Here is an 18,065-nt window from a genome sequence, read left to right on the forward strand (position 1 = left end):
TTTAAATAATTTAAAATAATTTATAATTTTTTTTTATTCCGAATTTAATTTATTTTAAATATTCCGAATACAGACCGGTTATTGTCTGATCTTGCAGATCCAAATTCTTAGCATTTTCTGAATAATTGACAAGAACCTCGTTTGGTCCTAGATCGTTGGCAAACAAGGACAATCTTTGGCAATCCTTCAACTGCAACTTGTTTCCTAGCCATCCCATACTTTTTCTCATTATAGCCCTATAAAGTGGAATTGAACCACGTTTTTTACAGCTCGAAATATGCCCTAGAACTTTTAACTTTAAATCCAATTAGCTCCTTTAAAAATTTCAAGAATATTCCTAGTTACTATAGAGCAGTGCTGCATATGATATCGCTTATAAGCCGTTTCGAAAACCTGCATGCAAATAATATTTTTGTTTAATTAAAACATCCTCGAAACGTTCCTTAAAAGTTTAACTCATAATACTCTTAGCATTCTTTGTTACAGTAATCATAGTAGTACTATTAGTAGCACATACATGGTCTCTTCTGGTTAGTTCGAAGTGCCCCACAGCTTATCCTTAAAGGTCTAACTTATTAATGAAAGTCGTTCTTGAGATATTGCTGTCTAACCCTTTTGAGAGTGTGCATAATTCTAGTCCATTTGATTCAGGTCAATATCCACCGAAATATTCCTTGACAGCTTCACCTTAATGCTCTTAGCTTGCGTAGTAGCCGTAGTAGAATTAGTAGCAGTATGTGCACATTACCTTTTATTTTCTTCAACACACCAAACTGTCCCTAAAATATTGCTGATGCGTCCTTTTGACAACCTGTATACAGATGGCGTGATGTGATTCATTTCACCTTCCACCCTCTATATTCCCTGAAAATTCCACCTTCATATCGTTCAGTACCGTTAGGTACAGCTGTAATGGTAGTCCCAGTAATAGTATTAGTAGCAGCATTAATAGTAATAGCACTAATACTAGTAGCAGCAGTAGCATTAACATATTGCCTTTTAGTCAGCTGAAGATTCCACTCATCAAGTTCTAGAAGCATCAACTTAATACAATTAGCTGTTGCTATCCCGTTGCCGATATATCATTTTGATAACCAATATATTCATGTAGTTCTTTAATTTGCATCTTAATGCTTTTAGCTTACAAGTGATTGGAATAGAAGTAGTATTCGAACTAGTAGTAGTAATAGTTGTTGTAGTAGCAGTAGTAGTAAATGTAATTAAAATAGTAATAACATTAGCAGTAGCGTTCACATGGCCGGTTTTAAAGATTTGACGCTTAAGAACCAGGCGTTTTTGCCGCTCCGTTTTTGCAATATTTTCGCGGTTATTCCCAAAAATTCGGGGCTAATGGAAACAATTAACAGAACACAACTGATGTGCGAGAAGTGATGAAAAAGAGGGGTAATACCGAACTATCAGCTACCATTCTTGGGAGATATCTGACAGTTTATAAGTGACCATGGAATTCCTGTGTTGTTTTAATGTCACTTTTCTGTGAATAGGCAGCGTGGCGGCAGAGTGCACATGGCGACGATAAATCACACAAGTCCAGTTTTTTTCAGGAAAAAAATTACTCAGTGATAATTTATTGCGTCCCCTGGCATTATGCGCCCCTAGGTCCAGACCTAGGGACCTAGTGGTAAATCCAGGCCTGAGGGTACATATATTTCCTTTTGGTAAATTGACTTTCCCTTCAAGTACTCTCTGAAAGTTCCAACTTAATACACAAATTCCTTTTTGAGATACGTTTTTTTGAAATCTGTATGCACATAGTGTCTTCTGATTTAGCTGCAGTTCCCCCTCATATTTCCTATTCTGCCAAATTTTCAACTTGATATGCGTAGGCTTAATAGTACTAGTTTAATAATAGTAGAGGTCGTAGTAGGAGCAGTAGTAGTAATAATAGTGTTGAATTAGTAGTAGTAGTAACAGGAGTAGCAGCGGTATTAATAGCAGTATTGGCAGTTAGATGCCCCAGAAGTATCATCTTGATACGCTAAGCCCTTCCAGAAAAATTGTTTATACACCTGTATCAGCAATCTATATGTTAGTGCAAGTTACAAATTATCAAAATTTAAGGTTTTCATAGAAGGGATGGTCGAAAAAACTTTGAAGGATTTGATTGGAAATTGAAAGTTCAATTTTGAAGAATCAAAGGTAATCAGAGGACAATCAGCCTTTCCCTCTCACCCGAAATTCCCCCCCATTCATACGATCAAAATGAAAATAAAAAGCATTTTGTTCAAAAGGTCATATAACCATCCCTTTGAGGTTAACAACCCCCAGCAGCAGCTTCTGGGGCAAGGGCTGTAAGTTAAGCTTGTCGCTCATTGCTAACACATACGGTTTTTGTAGAAAATGTTTTTGTATGAGCTTTGGGGGAAAGGGGGGGGGCTTATTCGAGTGGATACCAAAAGTTCCAGTGAATGTAAGTGCAGCAGTAGTAAATGTAATTAAAATAGTAATAACATTAGCAGTAGCGTTCACAGGTCCGGTTTTAAAGATTTGACGCTTAAGAACCAGGCGTTTTTGCAAGATTTCCGCGGTTAGGCCCAAAAATTCGGGGCTACAGGAAAAGGTTTTTGTATGAACTTTGGGGGAGGGGGGGCTACTGTTCGTTTTAAGTTTCATTTATAGTTCAATAGCAAAATATTTTTTTCGTTTGAAGCTTGATTTTCATATTCAGTCAAAGAATAACTCGCTTTAAGATCTATTTATTCATTTGTATTATTAATTGTTGTATGTTTTTTGCTAAGATTGTTTATTTAATTTGTGTTCGTTTTGGGTTTTATTTATTCTTTAATAGTAATTTCTGGTTGTTTTGAGTTTGATTTTCAACAGGTATTTGTATCTGCTGAGCTTAAGTTTAAAATGTTCTTTACTTTTCTTTGAAAACTTATTTTTCAGAAAGTTTTTTTTTTAATTAGTTTTGTTCCTTTTTGATTGCAAAATGTTTCAATTTTTTAAATATTCCTTCAAAATCAAACTAAAAAAAAAATAAAATGTTCATCAAAGTATCAAAACTGGTATCAAAGTAACAATATCAAAGTGAAAAAATGGGTTTGTGTCAACCTCGGAGTATTTATTATCTGAAGTTTGAACTATTTTAACAAAATGGTTATCTCAAAATTTTTATCGGATGGGTTTGAGGGAAAAGGGTGTGTGTGTGTGTGGGAGGGGGGGGGGCTAATTGCCCTTCGGTCTCTTTTGAATCTTTAAAAGTGAACTAGAACTTTCTCTCTGATGTTTGAACTATTTTCAACAAAAAGGTCACCTCGAATTTTTATCGGATGGGGTTATCTATCCAATAAACCCAACGGCGTGGAGGACGGGAAGGGCTAGTTGCCCTCCGATCTTTTTTTACTCTGAGAAAATGGATTAAAAATTTCGATTCCTATTCATATGAACCCTCTCTGAAGTTTAGAATCCCTTTCGTAAGAACCATATACGGCCCCAGGACATAGCTTACACTGCCTGTCCCCTGGCCCCTGGGGGTTGTGTCGACGCCGGAGTTTTTGTTATCTGACCCTGAACTATTTTAGAAAAAATGGCTGTCTCAAAATTTGTATCGGAGGGGTTTGGGAAAAAAGGGCGCATATGGGGGGGGGGCTAGGGGCCCGCTGGTAACTTTTGACTCTCAAAATGGGACCTATAACTTTCAATTTCCAATCAAATAAGCCCCCTCTGAAGTTTATATGACTATCCCTTTCATAAGAACCATATACGCCCCCAGGACAACATTTGGACAAAATGGCTATCTCAAAATTTTGATTGGATGTTTTTGGGGGAATGTTGGGCGGAAAAGGGGCGTTAGTTGCCTTCCAATCACTTTCGACTACTAAAAAGGGCACTAGCCGTTTAAATTTCCAATCGAATGAGCCCTTTTGAAGTTTCTACGACAACGCTTTCAATAAAAACCTCATATGCCCCCAGGGCATAACTTAACCTGCCTACCCACAGGCCCTGGGGGGTTGTGTTGACACTGGATTTTTTCTTTTCTAATTTATGAACAATTTTCCAAAAAACTGGCTATCTCAAAATTTGCAGCGGATGGGTTTCGGGAAAAAAGGGTAGGGGGGTGGGCTAGTTGCCCTTAAATCTCTTGACTCTAAAAATTGAACTAGAACTTTCAATTTCCAATTAAATGAGTTCTCTAAGAAGTTTGTACAAGCATCCCATTCATAAGAACCATACATGCCTTTGGGGCAAAACTTAGAACGCCTTTCCCCGGGCCCTGGAGGGTTGTATTGACAATGGAGTTTTTCTTATCCGACCTTTGAACTATTTTAAGAACATTCTATCTAAAAATTTTCTTCAGATGGGTTTTGAAAAAGAAGGCGTTGGGGGGGGGGGGGGCTAGTTGCCCTCCGATTTCTTTTGAAAATTAAAAAGTGAGATCGAACTTTGAATTTCCAATAAAATGAGCCCTCTCTTAAGATTATACAAGTATCCCTTTCACAAGAACCATATATGCATCTAGGCATAACTTACAACGCCTGGCGCCGGGCCCTGGGGGGGGGGTCGACACCTGAGCTTTTGTTATCTGACTTTTGTTAACATAACTTGATTGCTACCTCAAAATTTTATCAGATGCATTTGGAGAAAAGGGGGCGTAGAGGGGAAGGGGGGGGGCTAGTTGCCCTCCAATCTCTATTGACTCTCAAAAAGTGAACTAGAACTTTCATTTTCCAATCAAATGATCCCTATATGAAGTTTTTACGAGCATCCCTTTCAAACGAACCATATATTCCCCCAGGGCATAACTTGCAACGCCTGCACCCGGGCCCTGTGTCCGCCTATGAATTTTCGTTATATGGTGTTGAACTATTTCTAAAAAAATGGCTATCCCAAAGTTCTTATCGGATGGGTTTGAGTAAAAAAGGGCAGGGAGGGGGGACGGGGGGGGGCTAGGTGCCCTTAAATCTCTTTTGACTCTTAAAAAGTGAACTTGACCTTTCAATTTCCAATCAAATGAGCCCTCTTTGAAGTTTATACGAGCATCCCTTCCATAAGAACCATATATTCCCCCAGGGCATAACTTACAACGCCTACCCAAGTTTTTAGGAACTTCTAAAAACTTGAAACATTTTGCAATCAAAAAGGAACAAAACCAATTAAAAAAAACTTTCTGAAAAATAAGTTTTCAAAGAAAAGTAAAGAACATTTTAAACTTAAGCTCAGCAGATACAAATACCTGTTAAAACTCAAACTCAAAACAACCAGAAATTACTATTAAAGAATAAATAAAACCCAAAACGAACAGAAATTAAATAAACAATCATAGCAAAAAACATACAACAATTAATAATACAAATGAATAAACAGATCTTAAAGCGAGTAATGCTTTGATTGAATATGAAAATCAAGCTTAAAACGAAAAAAATATTTTGCTATTGAACTATAAATGAAACTTAAAACGAACAGAAATTAAATAAACAATCAATGCAAACAAACATGCATTTTCAAACTTGTCTGAAGTCACAAAAAATGCTTTGACCATTCAAACGGGTCTGCCAGCATTGAGCGGGGTTTCGCCCTTTCCGTGTGAGCTCTCAGCAAAGAAAGAGCTTCAATGAATGAGCGAGCTTTGAATGCAAGACTGTTTGTCATAAATAGGTGGGGCAGATTCAGAGGACGTGGGCAAAATGCTGTCACTGAAGACTTGATAAAGCTGGCCAAATCCGCTAGAAAGAAAACGGTTGAGAGAGCAGCAGCTTGCTAAAACCTCTTTGAAAAGACAGACAATTGAGACGTTCAAAAAATCTCTCTATAAAAAAAAGAAGCATTTGGTTCCAGTAAAAAAAAAAAGCAGTTACTGATCACATCTCTGTTCCAGTTGAAGAAAGTGCAAAAAATGGAAACAAATATGTTGTTTGTTCTAGTTACCATACCCTTGTCTCTTTCATCACATTTTTGTATCTGATTTCTTGTATTCAAAAGTAAAGCTCCTGCCATGACATGATGATTCTCAGGTATTCGGTCTCCTACCGATTTGCTTTCAAAATCTTTCTGAACACGGAGTTTCGGGGTCCATTTTACGTCCAGAATGATCCCTAAAGACCTCTCTTTTTCGACTAAAAAGAGGTCCCTTAGTCCCTATTTTTCACTACTTGAACCTGTGGTAGCCCTGAAAAGCCTACCTTAGAATGTTCCAGCCATATGCCCCGGCACTAGAGTTATCAAGTGGGTCCTGATTTAGACAAATCAACGTTCAGGACGCAGCGTGTTAACACAATGGCGGTATGAAGTGAGCAATCCCTCACAATTAAATCAGCTGGATTTTTTCACGAAACGTTAATTGCGCAATCTAACACAGTACAAAAGATAATCCGATTAGTTTTAAAAACTTGTTCATTATAGTTCAGAGACTAAACTCATACTAAACTATATTGATCAATAGTACTTATTTGAACCTACTGCAATTATTTATTTATTGTGCTTCAAACCTTAATAAGCTGCAACTAGTCCTATCTAGATAGAAAATTGTTGGTGTTTTTATCTATAAATATGAATTGAAAATATTCAAATTTGTTTTTAAGGTACTGTAGACATGCAAGAATTTATTCTAATCAATTTTTAGTTATAAATTTGGATATGAGACGGCAAGAGTTTTACTCAAATCATTTTTATGCTACAAAATTTGGTTTTGTAGGAATGACCATGCAGGAGGGAAAGTTAGACCACTAGGCTAAATACTTTACAGTTTTGAATATTTAATATTATTATTTCTAGTTTTGTATTTTGGGCCTCAGTTTAGAATAAGCTACTTGTTATGAGAAATGCATTAACAAAAATAAAATAAAATAAGTATACACATTTTTTTTGCTAGCCTATATGTTGTACGTGTAACTGAATCGCCGTGTAACTGAACCACAAGCAACTGAACCAACATGTAACTGAACCATCGTGCAACTGAGCCCCTGTACCACCGTGCAACTGAACCCTTGTGTAACTGAACCACCAGGCAAAGGAACCCCATTTACCTAAACCCTCGTGCAACTAAATCCCCGTGCAAGTAAACCCCATTTAGCTGAACCCTAGTGTAACTAAACCCCCGTGTAACTGAACCCCTGTGCAACTAAACCACCGTTTAATTGAACCTTCGTGCAACTGGATCCTCGTGTAACCGAGCCATCGTGCAACTGAACCACTGAACTCAGTTTTTCAGTATTCTAAAAATATTAGGCAAAATCATTGGGTAAAACACAAGTTAGAATTTTTACATGGTCAATCTTGTTGTAATTGTTTGTTTTTTAAAGTCATGATATAAACGTCTGTTAACATCATTTATAAAAAAGCTTTGTTTCATTTTTGCAAAACAAAAAGAAGATCCGATGTCACAAACCCTCAAAGCTGATTTATTACTCTTTTTTTTCAGATGAATCAGACCTTTCTGGACGTTAAGCAATAAACATATGTGTTGAACATATTTGACCTTTATGAATCTAGATAACGAATTTTGATTAGATGTCTTTGAGGAGATTGAAGCTAAAAAAGACATCGGAGGGGGACTGGTTGCACTCCAGCCTTTTTTTCAACATTCCTTCAACATGCCCTGAAAGTTTAAACTTCATACCCTCAGGTTTATACCCTTAGCTATTCTCGACACATTGCAGATACAACGTCTTTTAAAACTGGATGTACATGGTAGCTCATGATTTAGTTGAAGTATGCTCCTAAATATTTTCCGAAAAATGCGACGGCTGATACGATCAGTCATCAGTCATATTGCTGGTATTTCCTTTTCACAACCAATAAAGGGAAAAATGCTTTTTGATTGTGTTTGGTATTCTTCTTGACATTTCCCTAACGTTTGACCTTAATGCTGCATGCTTTTTTTATTTATAGGATCAAACATGCCCTCTTTTCTTGATAAAAAAAAACAACTTATATGTTAACAATAGGCAACTTGTATAACTTACAGCCCTTGCACCAGAGGCTGAGGGTTGTGAACCATAGTTATTTAACTATGGCATAGTTATTTAACCTTTGAACTGTTTTAAATAAAATGGCCGTCTCAAAATTTAAATCTTATGTATTTGGGGGAAAAAATTGGGTGGGGTGGAAGCCCTCCGATCACTTTTAACTCTAAAAATGTTCACTGGAACTTTTCGTTTTCAATCGAATGAGCCCCCCCCTCCCCCAAAGTTCATGCAAAAACCTTTTCCACAAAAACCGGTTGTGTTAGCGATGAGCGACAAGCTTAACTTACAGCCCTTGCCCCAGAAGCTGCTGGTGGGGGTTATTAACCTCAACGGGTTTATTATAGGCCATGTTTAACAAAAGGCTTTTTATTTTCATGTTTATCGTTTGACTTGGGGGGGGGGGTTTCGGGTGAGAGGTAAAGGATGATTGTGCAATTATTACATTTGATTATTCAAAATTGAACTTTCAATTTCCAATCAAATCCTTCAAAGTTTTTTCGACCATCCCTTCTATGAAAACCTTAAATTTTAATAATTTGTAACTTGCACTAACATATAGATTGCTGATACAGGTGTATAAACAATTTTTCTGGAATGGCTTAGCGTATCAAGATGATACTTCTGGGGCATCTAACTGCCAATACTGCTATTATTACTGCTGCTACTCCTGTTACTACTACTACTAATTCAACACTCTTATTACTACTACTGCTCCTACTACGACCTCTACTACCATTAAACTAGTACTATTAAGCCTACGCATATCAAGTTGAAAATTTGACAGAATAGGAAATTTGAGGGGGAACTGCAACTAAATCAGAAGACACTATGTGCATACAGATTATCAAAAAAATGTATCTCAAAAAGGAATTTGAGTATTAAGTTGGAACTTTCAGAGAGTGCTTGAAGGGAAAGTCAATTCACCAAAAGGAAATGTATGCACGCTCAGGCCTGGATTTACCACTAGGTCCCTAAACCTGGACCTAGGGGCGCGTAATACCAGGGGACGCAATAAATTATCACTGAGTAATTTTTTTTCCTGAAAAAAACTGGACTGGTGTGATTTATCGTCACCATGTGCACTCTGCCGCCACGCTGCCTATTCACAGAAAAGTGACGTTACAACAACACAGGAATTCCATGGTCACTTATAAACTGTCAGATGTCTCCCAAGAATGGAAGCTGATAGTTGGGTATTACCCCTCTTTTTCATCACTTTTCGCACACCTGTGTGTTCTGTTAATTGTTTCCATTAGCCCCGAATTTTTGGGAATAACCGCAAAAATCTTGCAAAAACGGAGCGGCAAAAACGCCTGGTTCTCAAATCTTTAAAACCGGCCCTGTGAACGCTGCTGCTAATGTTATTACTATTTTAATTTCATTTACTACTACTGCTACTAGTTCGAATACTACTTCTATTCCAATCACAGGTAAGCTAAAAGCATTAAGGTGAAAATTAAAGAACTACATGAATATATAGGTTATCAAAATGATATATCGGCAACGGGATGGCAACAGCTAATTGTATTAAGTTGAAGCTTCTAGAACTTGATGAGAGGAATCTTCAGCTGACTAAAAGGCAATATGTTAATACTACTGCTGCTACTAGCACTAGTGCTATTACTATTAATACTAATACTATTACTGGGACTACCATTACAGCTGTACCTAACGGTAATGAACGATATGAAGGTGGAATTTTCAGGGAATATTGAGGGTGGAAGGTGAAATGAATCAAATCACGCCATCTGTTACAGGTTGTCAAAAGGGCGCATCAGCAATATTTTAGGGACAAGTGTGGTGTGTTAAAGTACTATGTGCATACTGCTACTAATTCTACTACTGCTACTACGCAAGCTAAGAGCATTAAGGTGAAGCTCTTACACAGCAATATCTCAAGAACGACTTCCATTCATAAGTTAGACCTTTAATGATAAGCTGTGGGGGACTTCGAACTAACCAGAAGGCACCATGTATATGCTACTAATATTACTAATATGATTACTGTAACTAATAATGCTAAGAGTATTAAAGTGAAACTTTTAAAGATCGTTTTGAGGATGTTTTAATTAAACAAAAATATTATTTGCATGCAGGTTGTCGAAACGGCATATAAGCGTTATCGTAGGCAGCACTGGTCTATAGTAACTAGAAATATTCTTGAAATTTTTAAAGGAGCTAATTGGATTTAAAGTTAAAAGTTCAAAGGCAGTTAAAAGGGCAGTTCTCGAGCTGTAAAAAACGTGGTTCAATTCCACTTTCTAGGCCTATAAGGAGAAAAAGTTCGACCAGTTATTGTCTGATCTTGCAGATCCAAATTCTTGGCATTTTCTGAATAATTGACAAGAACCTCGTTTGGTCCTAGATCGTTGGCAAACAAGGACAATCTTTGTCAATCCTTCAACTGCAACTTGTTTCCTAGTCATCCTATACTTTTTCTCATTATAGCCCCAGAAAGTGGAATTGAACCACGTTTTTTACAGCTCGAGAACTGCCCTAGAACTTTTAACTTTATCTAAGTTATTAATGGATGTCGTTCTTGAGATATTGCTGTGTAAGAGCTTCACCTTAATGCTCTTAGCTTGCGTAGTAGCAGTAGTAGAATTAGTAGCAGTATGCACATAGTACCTTTTATTTTCTTTAACACACCAAACTTGTCCCTAAAATATTGCTGATGCGCCCTTTTGACAACCTGTAACAGATGGCGTGATGTGATTCATTTCACCTTCCACCCTCAATATTCCCTGAAAATTCCACCTTCATATCGTTCATTACCGTTAGGTACAGCTGTAATGGTAGTCCCAGTAATAGTAATAGTATTAATAGTAATAGCACTAGTACTAGTAGCAGCAGTAGCATTAACATATTGCCTTCTAGTCAGCTGAAGATTCCTCTCATCAAGTTCTAGAAGCATCAACTTAATACAACTAGCTGTTGCTATCCCGTTGTCGATATATCATTTTGATAACCTATATATTCATGTAGTTCTTTAATTTTCATCTTAATGCTTTTAGCTTACAAGTAATTGGAATAGAAGTAGTATTCGAACTAGTAGTAGTAATAGTTGTTGTAGTAGCAGTAGTAGTAAATGTAATTAAAATAGTAATAACATTAGCAGTAGCGTTCACATGGCCGGTTTTAAAGATTTGACGCTTAAGAACCAGGCGTTTTTGCCGCTCCGTTTTTGCAAGATTTTCGCGGTTATTCCCAAAAATTCGGGGCTAATGGAAACAATTAATAGAACACAACTGATGTGCGAAAAGTGATGAAAAAGAGGGGTAATACCGAACTATCAGCTACCATTCTTGGGAGACATCTGACAGTTTATAAGTGACTCAATGTCGCTCATTGCTAACACATACGGTTTTTGTGGAAAAGGTTTTTGTATGAACTTTGGGGGTGGGGGTGGGGGGGGGATGCTCATTCGATTGGAAATCAAAAGTTCCAGTGAACAATTTCAGAGTTAAAAGTGATCGGAGGGCTTCCACCCCACCCTATTTTTTCTTCAAATACATAAGATTTAAATTTTGAGACGGCCATTTTATTTAAAACAGTTCAAAGGTTAAATAACTATGCCATAGTTAAATAACTATGGTTCACAACCTTCAGCCTCTGGTGCAAGGGCTGTAAGTTATACAAGTTGCCTATTGTTAACATATAAGTTTTTTTTATCAAGAAAAGAGGGCATGTTTGATCCTATAAATAAAAAAAAGATCACTTTTAACTCTGAAAATGTTCACTGGAACTTTTGATTTCCAATCGAATGAGCCCACCCCCCCTCCCCCAAAGTTCATACAAAAACCTTTTCTACAAAAACCGTATGTGTTAGCAATGAGCGACATTGAGTCACTTATAAACTGTCAGATGTCTCCCAAGAATGGTAGCTGATAGTTCGGTATTATCCCTCCTTTTCAAACGATGATGACATTGGATCATTTTGCGTCGCGATGGGTAACTTCAATGCAACATATAATAAACTGTGACCAGAAACCGGCTTTGAAACTTCATCGGGATGCAGAAAAGTTAACACTTTCAACAACTGGCTTCTGTCGACTTCTTCAAGGATCTTCTTCCGGAAATAGGGTCCAAGAGCTTTGGTTAAAAAATAAGCGAATTTAATTCGCCCAAAGGAAAAGTTTTTGACCACCACTGTATCTTGGAACATTTTTCCATATACATCTGCTATTCCGTCTGCGGATTTCCCAGAATAGTCAGAATCAATCATCTTCAGAGCCCATGTAATTTCTGTAACTGTTGTTTCATCCGTCACTACGTAAGCACCCACGTGCATATACAGTTTGCTGGTTTGCCGCTCTCCAAGGAAGATACTGGTGAGAGATGAAGCTGATTCGGCGTTAGCTTTATGGTAACATTTTTCTTTGTTCAACAATTCTGGCGTTCTGCAGTAAAGCGTAGGAGCCCTTATGATACACAAGTGATGTATTGCAGATAAAACAGTAGAAAGAAAACAGATCTCCTGGAATGGCTCTACACCACTCTTTCTTTTGGTGTGTTGTATCCAACTAAGTCCCCCAGATTTTGCACTTTCCCATTCTAATTCAAACTGAAACTTCAAACCCTAAACTTTAAAAAAAGAAAAGAAGTTAGTAGACAAATATTTTTAGGCTATTACCAGAAATGTATTCAAATAAAACAGGACACTAGGAAGTAGTCTAATAGTTCAAGAAATGTTTGTAAGCTCAAAAATCGTGCAAGCAACCTGGTTTTAGCACCGCCTCTTTTGTATTTTGTACTTTGATCCATTCTCTTTTTTCCCCTCTGTGTGCAACAAAGTGACACCCAGAAGTGACACCCGCCTCCTAGCCTATTGACTCCAAAGGCGAAGGGGGTCACTCCTTTTCCGTGACTAGTCTGTCTACACTGTCCAGACAGTAATGCTGTAGCCTCTGTAACAACAAGTTTTGTCTTTCTTAGACAAGCAAAAACAGGTTCCAAGAATCTCAATCAAAACAAAAATGCTGAAAACCGTTTACTCACAGGCATAGGAACTTTAAACCAAAGCAAGAAAAGGGACTTTAGGGACCTTTATCAATTTAAGGGACCAATAGGGACCTTCAATTGATTTTAGAGACCTTAGAGACTTTTTGGGAGCCCTGGCCTTTGCAATTTTAGTAGGCAAACTGAAATAGAATTATGAATAATCAGTTAGAGGCAACCCAATTATTATTGGCAAAGTTGGAAAGTGTGGAAGAAAAGTTAAAATCTCTTAATCCCATGTCTCTCATAGTAGATCATTTATTGCAAGATTTCCCAAACCTTGGCTACAAGTCTTTTTGGTCAAATTAGTGAAGTAAGTTCTGCAATAGACGCTAATGTAAAACGAATCGAGAGCACTAGCAGGGAACCAGCGTCTAGCATAGCAAGAATGGAAGGAATAGAAAAAGAGCAGAAAAGGTGCAATGTAATGCTATATAATTTTTCTCCGACTGTAAGAGGAAGATATCTAAACGAAGAACATATTACGTGTTTTACCCGTGTGTTGCCCCATTTAAGCATATCCAAACACGATATTATTGACGCATTTTGTTTACCATCACAAAAAAGAGTCCAACCTATTGTGACCAGACTCTCATCTATAGATCTCAAATTCGCAATCCTGAAATCATTTCAGAATTTTCAAAGATATGACCTTACTGTAGCTCCCAATTATTCAGCTAGTGAACGGCTCACCAGGGGGAAGCTTATACCAGTTATGATACAAGTGAAAGAAGGTCAGTCAAACGTTAAGTTGAGGGGTGTGCAACTTTTTCTTGGAAATCGTTTATTGTGTATGTTACGATAAACGACAAAGTAAAAGAAGTAAAACAAATTGAGGAAGCCATAGTCCGTGAGTCAGGGAATTTGGAGGAGAGTAGAAATGATGTTAGCATAGTGGACAGAGAAAGAAATGAACCAACATCATCCCAGGAATTAGATTCTCCTATCACACCTAAAACCACAATGAAAAGAAGCAGTGAGACGGTGGTGAGCCCAAATGACCAGGATAGCTAACCTAGTGGGCCATATATTCAACAAAATAGTGGAGGAGATAAAAGGAGAGTTGGTATTTGTGGGGGTTATGATGACAGGGGACCAACAGGGAGCCGTCATGCGTTGCAGTTTGGAGACCGGGACCCTGGTCTCAGGCGGCATTCTGTTGATCATAGATTCTCTGGTGGACATTTTGAGGATAAATTCAGTGCTAATAATAGTCAATAGCAGGAGCTGGCCCATGGGCAAAGTAGTATGTGCATTAAGTTGTTGCAGTGGAATGTCCAAGGTGATAATGATAATAAAATGAATGATTTGTTTAAGCTAGACAATTAAGATGTAATCAGCTTAGTTGAGAAATGGCAGGATGTACCAGTAATTAGAAAAGATTTTTTAAGTTTCCATGTTTCAAGAACGAGAAGTAAGAATAATCGAATTTATGGTGGTGTTACACTGTTGATTAGGAAAAATATATTTAGTGCTTGTGATAGGTTAAAATCACAATAAGAGAATCTGATTTGGTTGAAGATTATTATAGGAATTTTTAAGTTTATGATTTGTGCGGTGTATACCCCTCCAGAATCAAGTAGTTATAGTTGGCAGGAGGATACGTGGAACATTTTGTATTTAGAGGCGTTTAAGTATAAGAGGCTGTATAAATATTAAAAGTGTATATTTTTTATGTTACTTAAAATCATAAACAAGCAAAATTTTGGAGACGTGGATATATCCTTCGCAAGCTGAGGAAGAGGATGATGGTATGAATGATGAGAATATGCAAGGAGATTTGAAGATGTATGGAAAAAGGACAAGTAAGGACCAGTCATGGAGGAAAAATAATGGGGGAACTAAACTTTTAGATTTTTGTGGAATTAAGAACATAGTAATTTTAAATGGGAAGTTAGGAAAAGATAAAGAAGGGGTGATTTTACATGTTTTGGGGTTGGTGGTCCCAGTGTTATTGATTATATTTTAGTTGATTTCAGCCTTTGGTCGGCATGGGGGGACTTTGGAGTACTGGGAGTTGTTGGGTCTGATCATCAGCCTATTGTAGCAGATATATGGGTTGATTGGGCTATATAAAGCAATGACAAGAATATCTTTGATAGTAATAGATCTAATTACATTAAGAATAAAATTGAGATAGATGAAATTGGGGAGGATAATGTGATTAAATGGCTAGGGGAGAGTGTAGTTGAGAGGAATTTGGAGGAAACTAAAAGAATCATAGAGAATCGCTAAGAAGATAAAGATTTAGGACAACAATACCAGATAATAGACAGTTTAGAGACTTATAATTTAGCAAATAGAGGAATAGCGAAAAATAAAAAGAAGTGGTGGGAGCACTAAGAAAGCTGAAAAAGAATAACGAGGAATCTACTTTTCTGGTGTATTGACAGAAGCAGAGGGAATACAAATAGACACTTCAAAGTAAGAAGAGGGAACAAGATAAAGTCAGGAGCTTAGAAAATGAGAAAAGTTTTGTAACAAAGGAAAAAAAAAATTCTGGCAACTAGTAAGGGGATTTATTAATCCTTCTACTACAGAGCAAATACTGGGAGCTGGTACCTGGCCCAAATACCTTGAATCACTGGATAATACAAAGGATGTTGGACTGGAGGATTTATCACAGAGTTTAAGCTAACAGGCCTGCTACCCACTGAGAGAGGAGGAATACAAACTTATCTCACCATTGACGCATGAGGAGATTGGTAAAGCCCTGAAGTCTATGAAGGGAGGATTGGCACCAGGAACAGATGGCATCCCAATGAAAATTTGGAAGGGGGGAAAAACATTTTGCTGCAATTTTGATTAGTTTATTTTCAGCTTTGGTAAGTTTGTGTAAGTGGCATGAAGAGTGGGGTTCGTCAGGGGATATGTCTCATCATAATAATTATCAAGGAATTCAATTCACGTGGTGAGTCCATGAGAGTGAAGTGTCAAAAGTCACCCCAAGGTAGCAGAACTTTTCAACTGCTGGGACAGCAGTGCCATTGATTGAGAGCCTTGGTGTTGAATGAATCTTTGTTCTTGTGAAGAGGAGCACTGCTGATTTAGCAGGAGAGAATTCCATATTGTTGAAAGTTGCCCATAAACTAGGATAATCAAGACCGTTCTGGACAGCAGCTTGCAGGGAATGCTTATCCCTTGATGTTGCAACAAGTGCAATATCATCAGCATACAAATACAGTTTGCATCCCAGAATATGTTCTAAACTAATATCACTGCAGTAAATAAGGAAGAGGAGTGGGCTTAGTAACCCCCCTTGAGGTACTCCCACATCTGGCTTTGTTCTTGATGGAGATTTACTCTCCCCCATATCAATCTCCAGTTCCCGGCCTCTCAAGTAATCTTCTATCCACATCCTCAGTTCTAGGCATATTTGGAAAGACTGTATCTTCCCCAACAGGTTATCCACATTAACCCTATCAAAAGGAGCCATCATATCCAAGAAGGCTGCTTGTTTCGTCTTACCTTGCTTGCAACCAGATTTTATCTGGTTTTCTAGTCTTAGAAGTGCATCTGTGGTTCCTCTATCAGGGATAAAACCAAATTGTTCATTCTGGAGTGAATTTGGTAGTTATGGGATAATTCTTAACTTAACAAGGTGTTCCATAACTTTGCAAAGGCATGATGTGAGGCCTATAGGTCTGTGGGAGGCTGGAAGTTTTGGATTCTTTCCTGTCTTCAATATAGGAATTACTGTGGCCTTCGTCGACTTCTTTGCGACTGTTGATGTTGCTGCAGACTTGTTGAACAAAGCTGTAATGATCTCTAGTGTTTTAGGGCTAAGGTTCCTTAACATTTGGTTGTGTATCAAGTCAGGCATTGCACCTGATTTCAGTCTCTTAGTTTGCTGAATAGATTCTGATGCAGTAAAAGGCTCAAAAGGTATGTTATATTTGGTAGAGTGTGTCTTTTGGTGATGTTTTGCATTTTCTGGTGCTTGTTCAGTGAACTGGTCTAGTAGAACATTGAATTTTTCCTGGGTTGAGGTAACTGGGATGCCATTTCTCAGGAGGACTGGGGGTTCCTCCCTTGTTTTCTTTTTCCCCACAAATTCTTGGAAATTTCGCCACAGATCTCTAATGGAAGTTGATTTTTGGAACTTTGTCTCAATTAGAGGTCCAGCTTGCAGTTGTTTCTTGGATTATGGTCTGGCGGAGTTTTGCTAACTTTTTATTCAGTTCAATACGGTTTTCAATGCTAGGGTTCCACTTAACCTTGTTCTCAGCTTGTCTCTTCTCAGTGTGGGCTTTTTGGCATGTTGAATTCCATCCAGGGATTGAGTTGAGCTTTATTTTCTTAAATTTCTTAAAACCAAATACCTTCTGACCTGCACTGATTAGGGTGTTGGTGATTGTGTCTGTCAGTTCATCTGTAGTCATGGCAGCTGTATCTTGGATTTTGTTAAGCTGCTGGTCAACTTCATATCTCCAGGCTGGCCACATGTCTTCTTTAAAGTTCCATAGTTTCATTTCTTGTACTTGGTATGTGTTCCTAGGTTCCTCAAGCATGTGAAAGGTAGATAACACTAGATAGTGATCTGATGAGAAAGTGTCTGGGATTCTAATGCTGAAGTCAGTTGATAGGTTTGGGGAAGCCAAGGTCAAATCAGTTGTAGATGTTTTTCCAGTTGTTTTATTAAGTCTTGTACCAAGATCCAGGGGGGTGAGTAAGCACCTCAAGAATGCTGGATCAATGATAATGTTGGTCAGTTCATTTGACTTGTGATCTTGAGGTGATACTGTATCCCACATGGGATTGTGGAGGTTGAAATCTCCAGCCAATATTTTTGAGTCTTCACAACTATTCAGAACCTCCTTAAGTTGTTTCACATCAAAGTTTCCTGTAGAACTGTTATAATAGTTGACAATGCTTATCCAATTTTCCTTGAATTTTACTTCAATTGATCCTATTTCATTTCTTCCTGGTACACCAGGCTGCACAACATGGGCAAGACAATCTTTAACCAAGGTTATGAGCCCACCCCCAGTTCCCTGTCCCACCTTTCTGCAGTATATCCTTGGAACTTTGGTGTAGGTTTTTCTGCAGTAAGGAATGTTTCTTGTAGCAATACTAAATCTGGTTGTAGCCTGAGGGTGAGATTACGGAGCTCAATTACCTTTGTCCTTCCCAAACCCT

At 37.8% G+C, this 18,065-nt stretch overlaps 1 protein-coding gene across 1 annotated transcript in view; it reads left to right on the top strand.

The window, feature by feature from the left end:
* The first annotated feature begins 14,602 nt into the window (after positions 1 to 14,602).
* LOC148938495 (ubiquitin-protein ligase E3C-like) overlaps positions 14,603 to 18,065 on the top strand; it is a 93,616-nt gene continuing 90,153 nt past the window's right edge. The window contains exon 1 of the mRNA XM_089107750.1: positions 14,603 to 14,731. Coding sequence (XP_088963876.1) covers positions 14,680 to 14,731 — 52 coding nt within the window. The 5' untranslated portion in view covers positions 14,603 to 14,679. The remainder of the gene's footprint in view (positions 14,732 to 18,065) is intronic.

Source organism: Artemia sp. Qi Xiang Cuo, unplaced genomic scaffold, assembly GCF_049724085.1.
Source record: "Artemia sp. Qi Xiang Cuo unplaced genomic scaffold, ASM4972408v1 HiC_scaffold_3213, whole genome shotgun sequence".
In the NCBI taxonomy this organism is placed as follows: Eukaryota; Metazoa; Arthropoda; class Branchiopoda; order Anostraca; family Artemiidae; genus Artemia; species Artemia sp. Qi Xiang Cuo.